Below are 18,835 nucleotides of genomic sequence, written 5' to 3'. Positions count from 1 at the left end.
ACTCTGCATTACACCGAAAAAAATTATTCATACTACTAATATTTTTAAGTGGTTGCAATCAATTTACCCAAGCTACATTCAAACAAAAGTTTTTTTTGTTTTTCTTTTTTTTAAATGTAGCTTAAATAAATTGATTGCGACCACCCACCCCAAAAAAATTTAGTAAATTGAATGAATAATTTTTTTCAGTGTACCACGTTTGGTTAGATTAACAAGTTTTGGGCTTGATTTGATCTTTGATCTTGTAAGGGCAAAATATATGTAGAGTTTAGAAAAGAGGTGACTGCATTTGTGACATTAATTTCCCAACGAGGCGTTTGTCCTCTTTACCATCAAACATTTTAAAGCTGAATACAATGCACAATAACCGAATATTAGAAGCAATCTGTGTAATAGTTCAGCCATTTGGTAAAGATAATGAAGTGTTATAAGCCAAGATCTTAACAAATGACCTCAGTAGACCGACAGGAAAAAGACTAAAAGACAGCTAAAAGAGGCACTAAACAAGTTTAAAAATTGAATCAATAAATAAATGTGATTTACATGATATGTTAACAAAGAGACAATGACTCATTATGGTTTATAAATCAATCAGTCAGTCAAACACAGCTGAACTCACTATTGAATTAAAAGACTCTCTCTCATTCTTTTATGTGTACGATATCTAAGGGGTACAGAGACAGTGATCTTTGTAAAACTTATTTAAACATTGCTTATTCATTCTTAGTGTACAAGTTTCTCACATAGTTCACCTAATTGTAGACTCTTTTCATAGACCCTCTATTGACTGATCAGCATCTTTAAATGTGTATTGCATGTAAAAAAAAGACATACAAGCACATTACATAGAGCAACTCAAGAGTCACAACAGTCCCCAGCTCACGTTAGTAAAAGCTTAATTTTTAAAGTATGTCACTATAGTATCACCTATTGTGTATTATTACCGCTCTGTGATTTTTGAGCATTCTACATTAAAGGGACACTCCACTTTTTTGAAAATATGCTAATTTTCCCCTAGAGTTAAACATTTAATCCCCACCTCCTTGGAATCCATTCAGCCGATCTCCGGGTCCGGCGCCAGCACCCCCAGCACAGCCCAGCACAATCCACTGAATCCGACCAGACCACCAGCACGCGCCAAAAAATAACCAATGAGTTTCGACATCCTTCCCATCCAAAACTCGACTCTTCTGTAATTACACCGTGCATTAAGACCGCCGGAAAATCCAAAGTTGCGACTTTCTAGGCAGATATGGCTAGAAACTATACACTCATTCTGGCGTAATAATCAAGGACTTTGCTGTTGTAACATGGCTGCAGGAGGTGCAATGATATTACGCACTGCCCGAAAACAGTCCCCTGCCATTGAAAGTTACTAAAAGGACTATTTTCGGCTGCTGCGCAATATCATTACTAGGGCTGCAGCTATCGATTCTTTTTGTAATCGATTAATCTAGCACTGAATCGATCGATTAATCGAGTAATCGGATAATTTTTTTGTGTGTTTTTAAACAACCAAAACAAATAATGCATAACGAAAATGACTGGGCTGTAAAATGTTCAAGCATTTGGCTTTTATTTCTAAAAAAAACAGAGGTATTTGGCTCCAAGAAATAAGCCTATTTATTTCAATTGTTTACCAATTTAGTGTTTATAAGTGCTAGTGCCAACAATTAAACACTTTAATTTATTAATATGCACAACAGGTTTCATGCTGTAATCTAGCCCTGACATCAAAGTCTGGTTTATGTACATTTCTACACCTGCAGCATTTACCATTAGGCTTTTAACATATAATATATCATTTCTGGGGTGAGCCTATTTGCTATGGTAACAACCTGTGTGTATGCGCGCACGTGCACTTGTGTTTGTGCGTGTGCACGCGTTCTGTGCATGAGGAAGAGTGACACCCCAGTCAGACGTTCAGTTGCTTCATTGCATTTTGGTACTGCAGAAATACATACATTACTTTTCAATAGAACGCTGCATTTGGTTTAAATCACTTGCATTGCGGTGCATTTTAGGTTAAGAATCCGTTCGAAAAATCAGAACATCACGTCCCGCTGTATACAGTGAATGCATGCTGAAATTATTGTTGCGTGGCTACATAAGTTTAAGCATATGTGATGCATTGCGCGATCGGTCTGACTCGCGTGAGAGAGAATAACTTCCTTATGCTAAACTCCAATAAGACAGAGATTATTATTATTATTGAACAAAATATGTCAGATTACAAGTTGCCCATATATGATTGCACTGTGGTGCCGTTTTTTGGTACACACACCTGTAGTGCATGCGTGTGTGTCAAGGGGTTCTTTTTTAAACTATACTGTCCTGCAATTGAATGTGAATACGTTTACTACTTAAAGCTAAACATCATATCTAGTCAAACCGCATAACGACATCGCTACAAATACAGTATGGGATTAAAATCAGCGGAAGCTACGTTACCTGGTTCATCGACGCTTGGTGAAATAACAGTGGATGGTTTCAGTTCAGATGCTGAATGTAATGATAATGTAATGATCCCAAACTTTAGACAGTCTCTCTCTGCCGTTTATGGACATATTCGCTCCGCCATCGCGCCAACTAAATAAAAAATGTATCACGCGCTATGATGTGCTTCCTGAACATTGAACAACGGTCCGTCTGAATCAGATCTCGGCGCGTGTAGTGCGCGTCATAGCATAGGAATTTAACGAGGCTTCGAGGCAGAATTTTTGCCTCGAGGAATTTTTTGAATCGAGTAAATCGAGTAACTCGATGAATCGTTTCAGCCCTAATCATTACGCCTGCTGCAGCCCTGCCAAGGCAGCAAAGTCCCCGACCACCACGCCAGAACGAGAGCACAGTTCCCAGTCACATCTGCCCAAAAATGGCAACTTCCAATTTTCTGTTGGTCCCACACAATGTAACTACAGAAGAGTCAAGCTCCAAATAAGAAAAATATCGAAACTCCCTGGCCATCCTTTACAGCGATGCCAATGGTCCAATCAGATTCAATGGACCGTGCCAAGCCAAGCCAAAAGTGCCAGCGCCAGAACCGGAGATCAGCCGAATGGACTCCAAAACGGCAAAAATCAAATGTTTAACTCTAGGGGAGCTGGAAAATGAGCCTATTTTTTTTTTAAAGTGGAATGTCCCTTTAAATGATCGCTGTGGGTACGAGCTTAACAAACCTAATCAACAGTTTTACTGTTAAGGAGTGAAGCTTGTATGACATTACTTTTCATGACATGATGGCTAAGGCTCTAAACTGAGTTTATAAAGCTATTTATAACAATGGCTAATTAAAAAAGGTAAATAATTAAATAAATAATTCTACAGCTTCTAAAAAAAGTCTACAGTTATGAGATGATAATGCAAATAAAAGCTTGTACCAAGTTATTTTACAACCAATCCCATGCAAGACTATAACTCTTGCAGTAAACATTCAAATGTGTGAAAAGACGGAAAGAGAACGGTTAAAAAAGATTAAAAAAACAAAATGAGCCCTTTCTGTTCATAACCCTCCGCACTACCTTTTTAACCTTATCGTCATTGTACATCTGTGAGAGTGTCACTTTAAACTCTTCACATATATGAAGAATCAGTCCACCGCAGGTACATCGGCAGCGTGAATGAAGGTCATCTGATGGGAGAGTTTTCACAGGGTTAGTGAACCATCGCGCCTTTAAAATCCATTTAGCACACTAGCTGTGGGGTCAACACTGAGGGTTAGATCGAAACACTGCTAAACAAAGTGCTCGGTCTTCTGAGATCTCGAAGGTGGGATATTTTGGGTAAAGGAGGCACACATGGGGTTTCAGCAGTGCTGGGGACCTCCAGTTACTGTAGGAGAGGAGATGAACAGTAACAGTAGAGATCCCATGTCAAATGCTGCTACCATTGCTGTCATTATTGTTGTTGATGTTTGGGCTGTTTCTTATGTTATTGAGCTCCAGCTCAAGCTGTCGGATCTTAACGTCTTTCTGAGTGAGCTCATCCTTTAGTCGCCGTAACTCTTCCTGTTGCCTGAAGAACATTCGCAGGAGCTGTGGAGCACAATGCAATGGATTTAGTACACAAACGCAAGCATTTCCATGTTCTACAATCATACATACTGTATATCTTACTCATGTAATATAAGACTTTAACAGCTTTTATTTCTTGTCGGTTTTAGCTTGCTCTTTGAGTGTTTACAGACAAGGCACTTATTGTTCATAATAATACTATTTCTCATAACAAATCTTTGAAGCTTAAAATAGAACTGATCCATGAGGACTTGTGGATCTTAATACATTCCACTGAAATGTTTTCATAAAGCTGCTTCGAAGCAGTTTGCAATAGGGAAAAAATGCATGCTTTTCCAATACTTCAATAACAAAAAATATTCATCGTATCTTAGTAATAAAATAGTCACATCATTTTCGGTACGAGGAGGCACGTTTTCCAGCAGGTCTATTCCGTTGACCACCATAGCCTTTTTCTCCTTCACTGGGGCCTTGAACACCAGCTTGTTGGGTTGGCTGTACCCCTCTTTTAAGGACATTAGCACAGGACCTAGATGTGGAGACACAGTCGCAGTTCCAGGATAAGCAAGCATTTCATTTTAGTTTGTTTCAAAATTGAAAACTGTAAAAAATCCTTCACCTCGGTTGACTCCACTGAGCCACTCATCAGCCGAGAGAGCAGGTTCTGTCCCAGCGGTCATGGGGTATATGTCTTCCTGATATGTCTCTGACTGCAAAAAAAAAGATTTTCTTAACTGTTATAACGCTGTTTGTAGAATTATGGTCTTATAAGGCGTATCATCCGTACAAGGTGTGCAATTCTCTTATATTACAGTAATAATGTCTTACAGTTTGTATATTTTCTTTATTGTGTATGTAGTCCTGACCGTTCTCTTTATGATGATGATGATGATGATTATTATCTACTTATCGTTTTACTGCTGACTCTAAGAGCTTTGCTTAAGAAGTTATATGCACTTATATTATCTGTGCATGTACAAATTGCAGATTAAACTTCAAATTGAAATGCTTCATGTAGAGCTGGTCAGAGTTTATCAAGTATATACAGTACTGTGCAAAAGTCACATGCCAGAATTAGATTAGTTGTTTTTGCAATGTTATAGTGATCATATATAATTATTTCTCAGTCTCTTTAATAGAATACATCCAGAAAATACAAGAAATGTATATAGTATTAAAAACTGTATAGAAATGTAAACCGATGTGTCAAGTTTTAAGGGTAAACTCCCCTTCCACTAGAGCAATAGCAGGAAACTGCAGCATCTCTTAAACCTAAATAAAATTAAATCATAATTTCTAATTTTAAAGAAATTAGTATTTTTTAATTCATTCTGCTCAAAAACGCTCAAGATGTGTTTAGTGCCAAAAGAGGTCACACTAAACACCGACGATGCCTAATGAAGACAATTACTCCTGAAAATTAAATTTGTTATTTTTTTGTACATATTTCCTGTTTGTATTTTAATAAAATAGATTGAAAATTAAATATGGATGGACATTAAAATTTCTAAAACATCAAGTCTGGTGGTGGTGGCGGCCTAAGACTTTTACACTATACTGTATATCAGACAAATATAACATCTACTTGTGTAGTGTAACATTGATTTCAGGTTATAGTAACATTTGATTTAATCTTTTATCATTATTAATAATAGATGTGGGTAGGTAGCTAGAGATCATGGCAGGTTGCACTGTAATTGTGGGGTTGAGCAGATGCATTCATTCTCTCTGCTTTTTAAAGCCTGTAGATAATGGGCCGGCCTGGTTCTACAGGGGACTATTACATGGTTAACTACTGTACTCTTATTTTAATGGGTTGACACCAGCAATTCAGAGATGATGGATTGCTTCATCAAGCTTAAAACATTAAGATGTTTTTTACAGGATATTCAGCTATAGACTAGAATCCCACAAAGACGTCAGATGAATCCCGATGATGCCGCCTCATGCAAAGACTTCAGACGACGAAATGATTTAGCGTTTTTTAACCTCACACAATGATTGTCTAGCACAAACTTGTTTCACCTTACAGTGTGAGTTCTTAATTATTTATTAAATAAAACTGCAAGTCAAGATGCAAAACATGTAAATAAGTTATTAGGGGACACGTTGGCTGTTATGCTCACCCTTCTGGGCACGATCATCGAGATTGGTTCAACAAGGCCCTTCAGAGTCACCAACTTATAAAATCTGAAGACTTCACACGCTCCTACATCCAGCCCATGTTTCGGCATCACTCCTATCAGAGCACACATGTGACAGGACATATGAGAACTTCCATTAACTCAAGTAGCAGTACCTTTTTTGGGAAAATTCTGTGTCATATATAATCTGAGTTGCTTTTTGAAAAACAAATGTCTGAATGTAAATGTAGTGTGATCATTAATAGATATGAATTCAGGCTTACCAAGCCCTTTCTGAGGTGCAGGGGACCGAAACTCCATCAGATACTGCAGGTAGGGTTTCTCCTGGGTGATCTCATAATACCGGATGTTTCCATCGCCCTACAATTTAGTTAAAAGTAAATTTGATTTTCATTATCAAGTCATCATCTGTACATATTTAATACATCATAGGTGCTCACATACATTTTGGAGTGTATGAATAATGTTTGTGTAAGCACTTTTGGGAATCAGTATGGGGTAATGTGTACCTTGCCTGCTAAGTAGAGCATATGCGTGTCTGCATCATAGAAGGGGAAAAGCAGTCCTGAAAGTCCATCAATCTCCTCCTCAATAATTGGCATGGAAAGATCCTCCTGTCATTGAGAAGTACACATGAATACACGTTAAAGAGCAGTACATCATTCATGCACCATAAACCTAGATTTGCAATTTTTAAAGCTTTCGAGATACAAGATAATATCAGAACCCCAGCAATGACCTGTTGGTTAGCACAAAGCGATTATATTCTTTATGAATACTCTTTCCCCACTGCAATGGGGTGTAGCCATTTCACTGAAACAATGAATGTGATTATCAGACACTAATTACAGACGAAAGAGGAGAAGGAACCATAATGACTTTCAGAGGGGTAGTATCTTTAGGGCAATGCAGACAGCAGGGACAGTGTGTATTTCTAGTGGAGTTTTGGGAATTAATGACATGGAAAACATACAGACACACACAGGTCGTTCTCACCTGATCCCAGAGAGCAATCTGGCGTGTGTTCCAGCGAGACACACCTGTCGTTAGGAGTCGCTTCATGTTGCCTAGGAACACAACACGGTTCACTTTGTGGTTCTTAAAATTCGCCTCCTGCTTGACGACAGAAAATGAAAAGAACCGGAGCTTTCAGTTGTGCAATGTTTTCTCACTGTAGTTGTGGCAGTTGGGTTTATTTACAAATGAATGGTGATAAAAGATATTTTCTCTCTTTGTCATTGAACAATGCATCACATTATTAGTTATTAGTTTAAAAGACACTGAATTTCGTTCTCTAAAAGGCTTTACACAACTCTAAATGTGACTGCCAGAGTGTGTCTGTTTACTTTGCACACATGAACAAATATTTTACTGTGACTAATCCACACCTGCAGTACTTTGCCAGAGCGAGGCTCAATGACACGTAGTTTCTTGTCTTTGCAGCTGGTGGCCAACAGGCTTCCATCAGTGTTAAATGTCATGCAGAGGATCACGTCTGTGTGGCAGTCAATCATTTTCACTGGTTCCCCGATCTCAAGATTCCAGATCAGGATCTGCAGGGAGAAAGCAAAGGTATTAGCATCATTTATCATCCAGTGTGACTGTCCATACTGTTATGTGCAAATGATTAAATCAGTGTGTTTTCATCTGTGATCTGTGTGTTTTCTTCTTATATTATTATATGAGAATGCCAAACTTGTTGCAGAAGATTTCATTACCTTATAGTCATAGCCAGCACTGAAGAGAATCCCACTGGTGGTTGGGTGCCACTCTATGAGGCCCACACGCCTGCTGTGGCCATACAGTTCTAATACAGACTCTGTCAAACTCCTTCTCAGACCGCCATCAGGAATCTCCCATATTCTCACCTGAGAATAGTGAATAGAGAATAGAGAATCACTGTAATAGTGAAGAACTTACAAAATTTTTTACAGGCATGTTATGTTACAGGGAGATTTCATTAAACAAATTAAATGCACTACAGAATGCTACAATTTCAAGATATACAATGCAATACACTGCAAAAAATGACTTTCTTACTTAGTATTTTTGTCTTGTTTTCAGTAGAAATATCTAAAAATTCTTAAATTAAGATGCTTTTTCTTGATGAGCAAAATGACCTAAGAAAATAAGTCTAGTTTATCAATTTTTCTCATTTTAATGGACTTTAATGGACCCCAACACTTAACAGTTTTAATGCAGTTTAAAATTGCAGTTTCAAAGGACTCTAAACAATCCCAAACGAGGCATAAGGGTCTTATCTTGCGAAATGATTGTCTTTTTGGCAAGAAAAATAAAAAAATTTAAACCACAAATTCCCCTCCTCCTCCAGTTGTGTGACGCGCCAGCGCGACCTCGCGTAATACGTCATTACATTAAGAGGTCACAGATGACGTATCAAAACTACACCCCAGTGTTTACAAGTGTGGAGAAAGAGGACCGTTCTGATGTTGTTGTATGTGGAATGATACTAATTAATGTGTTTGTGTCAGTTTATTGTTTTAAATGGTCTGCAAATGCGCATTTCATATATGTAACACGCGACCTTTCGACGTCATTACGCAATTATGTGAGGTCCCGCTGGCTTGTCCCACAGCTGGAGGAAGAAGAGAAGTTGTGGTCCAAAAGTGCATATTTTTATTTTCCCTGCCAAAAATGACAATCGTTTTGCTAGATAAGACCCTTATGCCTCATTTGGGATCGTTTAGAGTCCTTTGAAACTGCAACTCCAAACTGCATCAAAACTGTCAAGTGTTGGGGTCCACCAAAGTCCATCAAAATGAGAAATCTCCTGGAATGTTTTCCTCAAAAACATAATTTCTTCTCGACTGGACAAAGAAAGACATCAACATTTTGGACGACATGGTGGTGAGTAAATTATCTGGATTTTTTTAAGAAAATGGACTAATCTTTTAAGCAACATTTTCTCACCCCATTGGCAGATAATTGTTTTAAGCACTTAAATTCACTTAAATTGTATTGTTTTTGTCTAAAACTAGACTTATTTTCTTAGGTCATTTTGCTCATCAAGAAAATACATCCCGATTTAAATTTTTTTTGATATTTCTACTGAAAACAAAACAAAAAATTTAGAAAAGCCAACTTTGTCTTTGATTTTTTTAAATAGCTCTTCAATGGGTTCTTCCTTAATAATTTTCTTAACCCCCTCTTTGGTGTAAACCATTATTTTTGTGCTCTCGAGCAACACACTTAAAAGGATAGTTCACTCAAAAATGAAAATTCTGTCATCATTTTCATTCTCATGATGTTACAAGCCTGTGTAAATGTATTCGTTCTGATGAACCTAAAGGAAGACACTTTGAGGAATGTTTGCAACCAAACCAATCAAAGGCCCCATTGACTTCCATAGGATTCTTTATTCCACCTTTGGTTACAAACATTCCTCAAAATATCTTTATGTTCATTTATGGTCAACAAATACATACAGGTAACACTGACATAATAAAAGCATGCAGGGTTATTTGCATTAATGAAAACATAATGCTTTGTTACACTTTAAGCTTACTCACAGAGGAGTCTTCTGAACAAGATGCGATTATGTTGTCATGGAAAGGATTCCATTTGATGTCCAGCACGTTTCCTTGGTGACCGCAGACCTTTGGATAGTGAGCATCAACACGGCCAAACTGTGGGAGGGAGTCACAGGTTACTATTGAACTTTACTGTAATTAGGATTACATAGGTGAGTGCTTAGACATTGTAATACACACAAATGACCACTGTGTGGCGCTATGACACCACAGTCTATCAGTCTATGTTTTAGGATGCCAGTCATGATGTCATGAATGTTTCATGTCACTTTAGTCCATTGACCTCCTTCTGAAGTCCCTTGGGATTTGTAGTTTAGGTCATGTGTGGTTAAAGCCTGAATGGGCTGGTTAAGACAGAGTCTTCTATATCTACAGTACCTTGCAAAAGTCTTTGGCCACCATGCTACCATTAGAGATGTGTTGTTTTTGCAATTGTATAGTGATCATTATATCTCAGTCTCTTTATTAGAATACAACCAGAAAATACAGGAAATGTATGTAGTATTAAAAACTGTATAAGCTGAAGTGTTTAGGGTAAACTCCCCTTGCACTTGAGCAATAGCAGGAACCTGCAGGATCTCTTAAACCTAAATGAAATTAAATCCTAATTTCTACTTCTAATCGAATGACTTCAGTACTTCAGTCTCCTCAAAAAATGTGTTTCATGCCAAGAGAGGTCACACTAAATACTGAAGACATTTAGTTCTAGTTAGTTCTGTTTTTCATTTTGTGTACATATTTCCTGTATTTTCAGTTTGTATCTTAATAAGAAGAGTGAAAATAAATACGGATGGACATACTTTGCTAAAACAACAAAGCTGGTGGTGATGGCCTAAGACTTTTGCACAATACTGTATAAATCAGGATTTTTAAGCAGTGCATTGGGACAACATGACTTTTTGGCCAGGAGAGATGGAGTGCAAATCAAAAGTACTTCCATCCGGAGCAGCATGTGTTTTCATTGTTGCATAAACAATAAACGCAACTTATGACACATTGATGTCACACACTCCCTGTTTTTCGTATCTGAGGTCTCTGTGGTATTCTTCTGTGGTATTTGCATGATGAAAATTATATCTTTTATATCTTCTGGGGTAATTTAATACAATTTGGGTGACAACGTTAAAACATCTTTTTAATTTCCCGTAAGAGGTCAAAACTCAGAACACATTCAATATGAATGGCTGTGGCTACGATACACAATTACCTTATACAGTGCCTGAGGATTTCTGATTTGTCAATGTTAGATAAGTTACAGTTCTCACAATGAGCCTGTGTCTATTCATAAGAAACAGATCATCATTGCCTGTTAAAGGGATCGGATCATAAGAAATAAAAACTAAATGAAGTTTGAAGGGGGTTTGGAAATGGCCCGCTCAGTCAAGTGAGGTTATAAGGAGAAAGCAGAATAGATTATTAATCATAAATAAAAGAGAAAAAGGGGTCTTTTAAGCAGCAAAAGAACCAAAGAAATCATGAAAATGGTCACCAAAAAAACCCTTACATTTATGCTAATTTAATTTGACTATATATTATATTAATGATTGTTATTGTAATTGTTTATATTACTAATGTATTCAAATATCATGACAATAGCTAACACATGAAATTATTCTAGAAGTGGACTGAGCATATTGCAAAGGGAGGTTTGAAATAGGCTTTGTAGTTATTGTCTGACATCTTACAGTCTGAAACAAAAGGAAAGAAGGGTGATAATATATGTAGTAACACCCTCTATTGTGAGCTGTACAATGATTTGTGTGGAAAAGCAATGTGATTACAATAATTATAATGTCAGTAGTCTAGACTTCCAATAACATGATTTAGGAGCAAATTTAAGATCTTTAAGGGAAATTATTTCTCTCTCTTTAAAGCTAATTTTAGAATACAATACACTATATATAATGTATAAATATATATTTTTATAAATAATATTTATTTCAATAAATAAAGTACACCGAATAGTAAGATTGCATGTAAGAGTAGCAAAAAAAAAAAAAATGGCACTGGCCAATCATACACTTGCATTATCTTTAATGAAACGTTTGTTGAGCCATGACTGGTGAGCTTTTTTCCAGTCTGGATCTTGGTTCTTCGATATTTTTCAGCATTACACTTTTCCACTTAAGCAAAGGGTATTTCAGGTCTCTGAGCTTACTGTATGTTAACCGAGGCATTATAAAACTGGGTGTAGGTCTATGTTTCGGGCACATTAACGTAGTCTGAACTGGTTGGCAGTTTCCTATCAGTGTTGCCAGATGGCCTAGACTCCCTCTTATGTGTTTATATGTTTGTGTGAGCTGTAGTGTCTGTAGCTCTTTATTTGCATGCTTGTGCCTTTTAAGTAAAGTTCTTCATTTATATGCATTCTGATATCGTCCCAAAATGTTAGCATACCTCATGCATTGCCATTGAAAGACAATTCTGTCGACAGCTTCCTGGCAAGTTAAGGGAACAAACTGTATTTCCAAATGGTTAAACAGTTAATGATGACATCATTGCGAATACCACAGTCTTCTATTCATGCTCTTTTTTTCTACTTCCATCGTGGTTTCTGTATGCGGTTTCCATTCCACAACTGAAGCGCTATTGTCATTTAAGGAATTTCATTTGAAAGGCCAACGTTTTGTCACTATATTGCTTTCTGGGAAAATGTTGATCCCTAATTAGACAGTCAATAACAGCTTAGGAAGTTATTTGACCATTTAGGCTCAAACGTACTGTGTTTGAACAAAGGCACAGAAAGGCTTAAATATTCCAATCTAAAATCTATAATATCCTGGTCAATGCGTGACGGTAATTATTTTGTGTCCGTATGGTTCAAATAATTGTAAAAGGGTTAAAATTTCAAAATAATTTTGCAGATTGATAATTGCATACATTCTCTTTTTTGAAGACCAAGTATACAATTTCTGGTTTTATTTAATTTTGAAAGAATATTTAAGGGATAATTGCAAAAATGTCAATGTGGTGTAACCGGTCTGTGTAAATTGTTGTAACTAGTATTTTTTCAAATGAAAATATAAATATATTCATAAACAAATGTGAAAAAAATAATCATCTAGTTTAGTGTGATATGATTTTTTTACATACATTTTTACATCAAAGATTATTTAGAAAACAGAGCTGTGTCAGCATATGTCAGGACAAATATTGAAAAAAACACATTAACATTTACATTTAGAAATTACTAATAAAATTATATTTTAAAATGATTTTTTTTTTTTGATGATGATGATGATTATGCTTACATGCGTCAAGGTGGATAAAATATTTAATATTTCTCATTCTTTGGCGGAATTGTCAGTTACACCATTTGACATTTTCAGGTCCATTTAGTCTTAACTTTCATAAAAATGGTGCAAATGTAAATTTTTATTGCAAAAAAATCAACATAAATATACTATGTGCATTGAAATAAACCTGATGCAAGTTTTTTTTTTTTAAAGATTTTTGAATTTCTCATCTTGCCAAACCGTTTTTGTCACTGACCAATCTATGACATATGTAAACATATTTAAAATACCACTGAATTTGCTAAATGTCATTGAATTGACAAACTATAAGCACAAGATGTTAATAAACACTAATTTTACTATACCAGAACTGGTAGAGGTAGCAATACTAAGTTTTGATGCACACACTGATAGTAAACCATATCAGTTATTAAATAGCTTAAAAATAAAATATTTAATGTGACAATTCCATGTCTAATTCCAGTGAAGGCCACAGAGAAAAAGACAGTATTTATTGTTGTCAATATGAGATGGTGTATGAAGAATGTGGGAAAAATTGATCCCCACGTGGTATCTAGAAAAACACATCCTATCAACTGCTCTTTTAAGGCCTGGGAGCCCAGCTGGAGTCACAAACTCTACAGAATGAGCACATTTAGGGCACAATGCTGCCCTTCTACATCACACATTAACTGGATGACTTCAAATGTTCATCACAAAAGTTCTATTGATAGTTTCTTCAATTTGGCTGAGACCGTGACCGAGGGTCTGTAGCACACTGCATGACCGGATGCACCCAAGAAGAGGGACAGAAGATAGCCAGAAAAAAAGAGAGAAGATGACTGGAGGGTATAACTGGACATTAGAGGCTGCATGCAACAATCTCATGGTCATATTAATGATAAATGGCTTTGTTTGCGTGTCTTTCTTTCTGTCTGTGCTCCTCATGCAGAATAGTCACTTGCTGTGTGGTGGAATATAGAATGATGGAAAAAAATTCTCTAGCACGGCATTGATTTTTTTTAAAAGACAAAAACAACTTCATCTTGAGATAATTATGCCCTTGCATGCTATCACTGCTACCCTGTCTTTTGTATTTAAAGGCAAAGCACATGGTGATCTTTTGTAGCAAATCATAATGGCTGAATACATGATTCCTGAAAGAAAGTCTGATTTAAAAGAATTACCTGTAGCTTTGCATTATAATACAGCACTAATGGGCTTAAGCCATGGATGTCATTTATGAGTAATGAGGCCCATGCGAAATGGTAATATTAATGTCAATTGGCAGGACATTACAGCATCCAGTGCATGTCCAATTTAAAGCCAGAGATCAAAGTAAAAACATCTGCTTTCTGTCCATTAAGACTCTTATTCTGCCTGTAAAAATGGTAAAGGACCAGTTTAAATCTAGAGCTGGACAAGCCACTAGATTTTTGGAGATACTGAAGTTTTGTTCTTTAAATTAACAAAAGATGCATTAATAAACAGGTCTAGTCTTCCAAAGTTTTACACTACACTTACCATTATCATTATTAGGCGAGTAATGGTAAAAACAAAAAGTTATCCATATTTTTTTAATATGAAAGAGATGATTTATTTCAGAACATCTGTTTGTTTTTATACAGTATGCAAGTAACCAGCTCATGGGTGTGTATGTATTGCTGTTCTTGTAAATGGAACCTAAATCATCCCATACCAAAACAACATAGTCAACTAAATTGTTCATTGTGGATAAAAAGAAGAGAGATATGGGTTTCTTTTAGTATGCATCACATGTGCACTTGTTTATTTATAAATTAGAGGAGGGATGACTCATCATGACTATGCAGCAGACCACTGCTTAAACTATTTGCACCAAGTAATGAAAATGCATGCACTGCATCTGTTAGTACTTCTCTGTAGTGTGGCTTTCTTTGCAATTAAAAGGACTACTTGTGCATTTTGCATTGCCATCAAAGAGCATGCACAGCAGCACCAATGTTTAACCAATGATCACATGTGTTAGATTAGTGTGACCAATATGTGACTTTTTTCAGTAAACTATGAATTAAGTTCACTGTTCTTTGATATCCTACTTTAGAAGCTGTTGCTTCCCTCTGATTAAAAAAGATTAAAGTGAAAATGCCAGCACCATGATATGACCAATAGATACCCTGACCTGAACCAAACCAAACCAAACCAAACCAAACCAAACCAAACCAAACACAAAGCTTATTCCTTTCAAACGTAAACATTTATGCATAAACTTCTGCTCTAACATCAGCTATAGTTTTGTCACCATGTCTCATCCTTGGCTTCCCAAAGACACATGGGACTGACAGACAGCTCCAGTTCAGCCTGATGCGCAGCCTATGCTACCTAATGATAATAAAATGTCATAAAATGTATTTTCTGTAAAGCTGCATGTAACAATGCAAAACTGTGAAGCTAATATACTTTAATTTTATATTTTATTATTTTAGATTAATATTACTTTAACAAATATTGTGTGGAAGCTGCTGCTTTAAATATATCTCAGGCATTTCAGTTGTACAGTTAGACCCTAAAGACACGTGTTGTTTATGCTAATTGCCGCAAATTTTAAACTGGCAGGCAGTAGCAAAAAAGGCACGTGAAAGCTTAGCACCATTTTTGCCATTCTACTGTTTGTGCTGTCTGACGGTCTGCATTGTGTTGCTCATTGATTTAGCGCGAGCCTTAATTAAACCGCTAATTCGCGCGTGCAGTATCGCTCGGCAGTTGGCGCGGAGCCGCGGTTACCTGAGTGACCGGGATGACAATGAATGATCCTCCACCGGAGCTCTCCGTTACTATAGCGAGGAACTTGGCGTTGACCGCGCAGAAGTGGTTGTCATGGACGTTTTTTGTGATCGGGATGCCTTCGAAGCAGTGCTCCCGGTTGGCCACTTTGCCGTAGACGTTTCGAAACTTGGAGCTTCGGTAAGTCGGCCGCCATGACATCTGAGAAACACATAAAATAAAACAGTCATAATGTAAACACGACAATGTGACATTGCTGGTTTCATCTTTTCCCACATAAAGAATGTGAACAGGTAATCCTTAACAAGTCTACAACACAATAGGGCACACAACATTCAATAGACTTAAATTGTTTTTGTAGACAAGTTATAAATATTAGGGATTCAGCAGCAACAATGTACACAAACGACTATTGTGGCCCAAACGTTACTTCCGGTAGATTTCCACAAAGAATTAATAACAACAGATTCTTTCTATAGTAAATTATTTTTAGTAGTAAATTACCTAGTTCAAAATTATAGCTAAAGCGTAGAGGATTTTTTGTCCTTTTAAAAGCCCCCAAAAGCTATGCAAATATGATACATATAGGGGCAGTTTCCCGGACAGGGCTTATCCTAGTCCCAGACTAAAATGCATGTGAGCTGTTTTAATTTCAAAACAGCTTGCCCTGACATATATCAGTGCCATTGTTTTGTCTTAATGCTCACCAGTACTGTTTTTTGTAACGTATGTTTGTAAAAAACTACTTAAATGTCCTAAAATAACTAAGGCCTAGTCCTGGATACCGCCCCGCCCCATAGTGGTATTTTCTGCATCAGTGGTTTAAAAATATAAAATAATGGGGCGGTTTCCCAGACCAGGATTAGCTTAATCCAGGACTAAGCCTTAGTTTAATTAGGAAATATAACTAGTTTTAACAAACATGCCTTACTAAAAACATTTTGAGGTAAAACAAATGGTCCTGATGTATTTGCAAGATGTTTTCAGTTTGGAGAGCTCTTAAAAGTGTTTAAGTCTAGGACTAGTCTAATCCTATAGGGAAACCGCCCCTATATGTCATTAACTAGGCCCTCCCATGAGGTACAACAACCAATATGATGTTTTGTCAGGTTTTGCTCACTCTGGGTTAAATTTGCCCCCAAATATGGTAAGCCCATACATTTCAGTCCAACATGTAACATATTTACATACAATCCAGTCCAACATTACTGGGCTTATAATGACATAGGGCAGTGGTTCCCAAACTTTTTCAGCGTGCGGCCCCCCTTGTGAACAGTGCATTTTTTCGCTGCCCCCCGAAAGAAAATTTATGACAAAAACAGGTTTTAAAATGTAATATTTGAATTAAACAAAACAAATAAAATTATACCTAGTAGTGCTGTTGTTTAGTTCGCTTATTATTTTTTAGGTTTAATTACACAGAATTCATAATAAATGAATGTATTTTATAAAATGTCATAAAACTGGGGCCCCCCTGTTACCATCTTGTGGCCCCGGTCCCCAGTTTGAAAACCACTGACATAGGGAGTGAGGCAAATGTATGACAATACAGATTTTTAACACATATACAACACAAGCAACTTCCATGACATCAGTCCATGATTTTGTCTCTAAAGTACTGCAAACTCCAGCACTCAAACAGGAAGTGGCTGATGGATGCCTGTAAAACCGCTAAGCCGTTTGTAGTTTAGCCTAGAGGAGTGTGTAAGCAAGAATTTAGGCTCTAATGAATGAGAGATATAGTCATCACCCAAAATGTGATAAAATAGGAACAGATAGGGGCCAAAAGCAGACCGAGAGAGGAAGTTTTAAATCATCAGTGAGAGAGAGAGAGACAGAGAGATTCATCACCATTGTCTGATCTGAGCTTTATGTGAGATTGATAGCACTCATTACTGAAGAGGGCATTGTCTTGTCATTGTGAATGTGTGTATTTTTGTGTTTGAGCATTGTGCATTCACATAATGATGTGAAGAACCATTATTTGATTAGTTTATTTGTAAATATACATGCTGCCTGGTCAGGAATTGGGTTTGCATACTAAAAAGTGTGGTTAATTGTGTTTTGTTAGTAATGGGCTCTAAAACTGTCTCCTTCTTACTTTCCATCTTATCACTTTTTCCCCTTACTCGCTTTCTGCCTAATTTTTAGCTCTCCCACTGTGTGCGTGTATTTACAGCTGTCCTATAAAGCTTTAAACGGTTGGTGTGTCTGTTGTCCTGCCTGTTTAACTATAAACAAATAAACAGCAGTGTAGAGAGCTGCTGTGCTTTTGGGATTTGAATACTTGAATACAAGGACATTTATTCAGTTAATGCTGCATGTACATACACACACACATTTACACAACCTATAACAAACCAGTCTCCATGTACTTTGTATCTTAAAACATAATATTTCTATATTTTATTCCAAAAAGCTTGTTTATTGGGTATATGATAATAAAATATATTTGTTTCCTTGAAGACTGACTCTAAACTATGTAAAAGGTAATGTCTTACCTTCCTCCTGGTTTTGAGCTAAGGAATCTGATAACTCCAGCTAGTGCCTCAGTTTGCTTCAGAAACAGTCCGTATCCTCTTCCTGCATACATGTATGTTACAGGCCTGCATTACTTTGTGGTCCTATTTTCTCCCATGACTTCTCCTCCCACAAACTCCTTCCATCCCTCCCTCTCCAGTTCATTCCCTCCCTCTTAGCAAGGCAGTCAACCCCAGATCAGCTACTGTAGTGGTTTAGTCTCTCTCTCTCTCTCTCTCTCTCTCTCTCTCTCTCTCTCTCTCTCTCTCTCTCTCTCTCTCTCTCTCTCTCTCTCTCTCTCTCTCTCTTTCTATTTCCTCTCTATTCCCTTGAACACACAGTGTATCCCATATTATAGCCATGCTTAAATATCAGTGTTTTACCCAATGTTGCAGCACTTAGCTGTATAGTGTCACATTCATCATGTTCAACCAGCCAATCATGTTTACATATTAATGAGGCTGAGGGAACATCTAACATGCTCGTAGAAAGCATTTTGTTTTGGAGGGTGTACTAAATTGTCCCAACATTAAGAGTATGTTAGAGGCTGGTGAGTATTTGCTTCTTCTTAAACAGTTAAAATTATTATGAAATGATTCATATATCTC

The 18,835-nt window shown here is 36.9% G+C and overlaps 1 protein-coding gene across 3 annotated transcripts in view; it reads right to left on the bottom strand.

The window, feature by feature from the left end:
* Positions 1–316: 316 nt before the first annotated feature.
* Positions 317–18,835, bottom strand: part of coro2ba (coronin, actin binding protein, 2Ba) — a 39,901-nt gene continuing 21,382 nt past the window's right edge. Inside the window, exons 1-12 of one of the 3 annotated variants that reach the window (XM_055204011.2) lie at positions 18,209–18,358; positions 15,708–15,908; positions 9,688–9,804; positions 7,876–8,025; positions 7,546–7,710; positions 7,154–7,273; positions 6,667–6,771; positions 6,421–6,517; positions 6,140–6,252; positions 4,633–4,723; positions 4,403–4,542; positions 317–4,034 (exon numbers count right to left, since the gene is read on the bottom strand). In XM_055204011.2, coding sequence (XP_055059986.1) covers positions 3,873–4,034; positions 4,403–4,542; positions 4,633–4,723; positions 6,140–6,252; positions 6,421–6,517; positions 6,667–6,771; positions 7,154–7,273; positions 7,546–7,710; positions 7,876–8,025; positions 9,688–9,804; positions 15,708–15,908 — 1,461 coding nt within the window. In that variant the 5' untranslated portion in view covers positions 18,209–18,358 and the 3' untranslated portion in view covers positions 317–3,872. Of the gene's footprint in view, positions 4,035–4,402; positions 4,543–4,632; positions 4,724–6,139; positions 6,253–6,420; positions 6,518–6,666; positions 6,772–7,153; positions 7,274–7,545; positions 7,711–7,875; positions 8,026–9,687; positions 9,805–15,707; positions 15,909–18,208; positions 18,359–18,835 lie in introns of those variants that run through there. The other 2 variants (XM_055203993.2, XM_055204003.2) reach the window with 2 other exon arrangements.

This window comes from Misgurnus anguillicaudatus, chromosome 21 (genome assembly GCF_027580225.2).
Source record: "Misgurnus anguillicaudatus chromosome 21, ASM2758022v2, whole genome shotgun sequence".
In the NCBI taxonomy this organism is placed as follows: domain Eukaryota; kingdom Metazoa; phylum Chordata; class Actinopteri; order Cypriniformes; family Cobitidae; genus Misgurnus; species Misgurnus anguillicaudatus.
The sequence above is the reverse complement of the archived record's forward strand: the minus strand, read 5'-3'. Positions and strand labels throughout refer to the sequence as shown.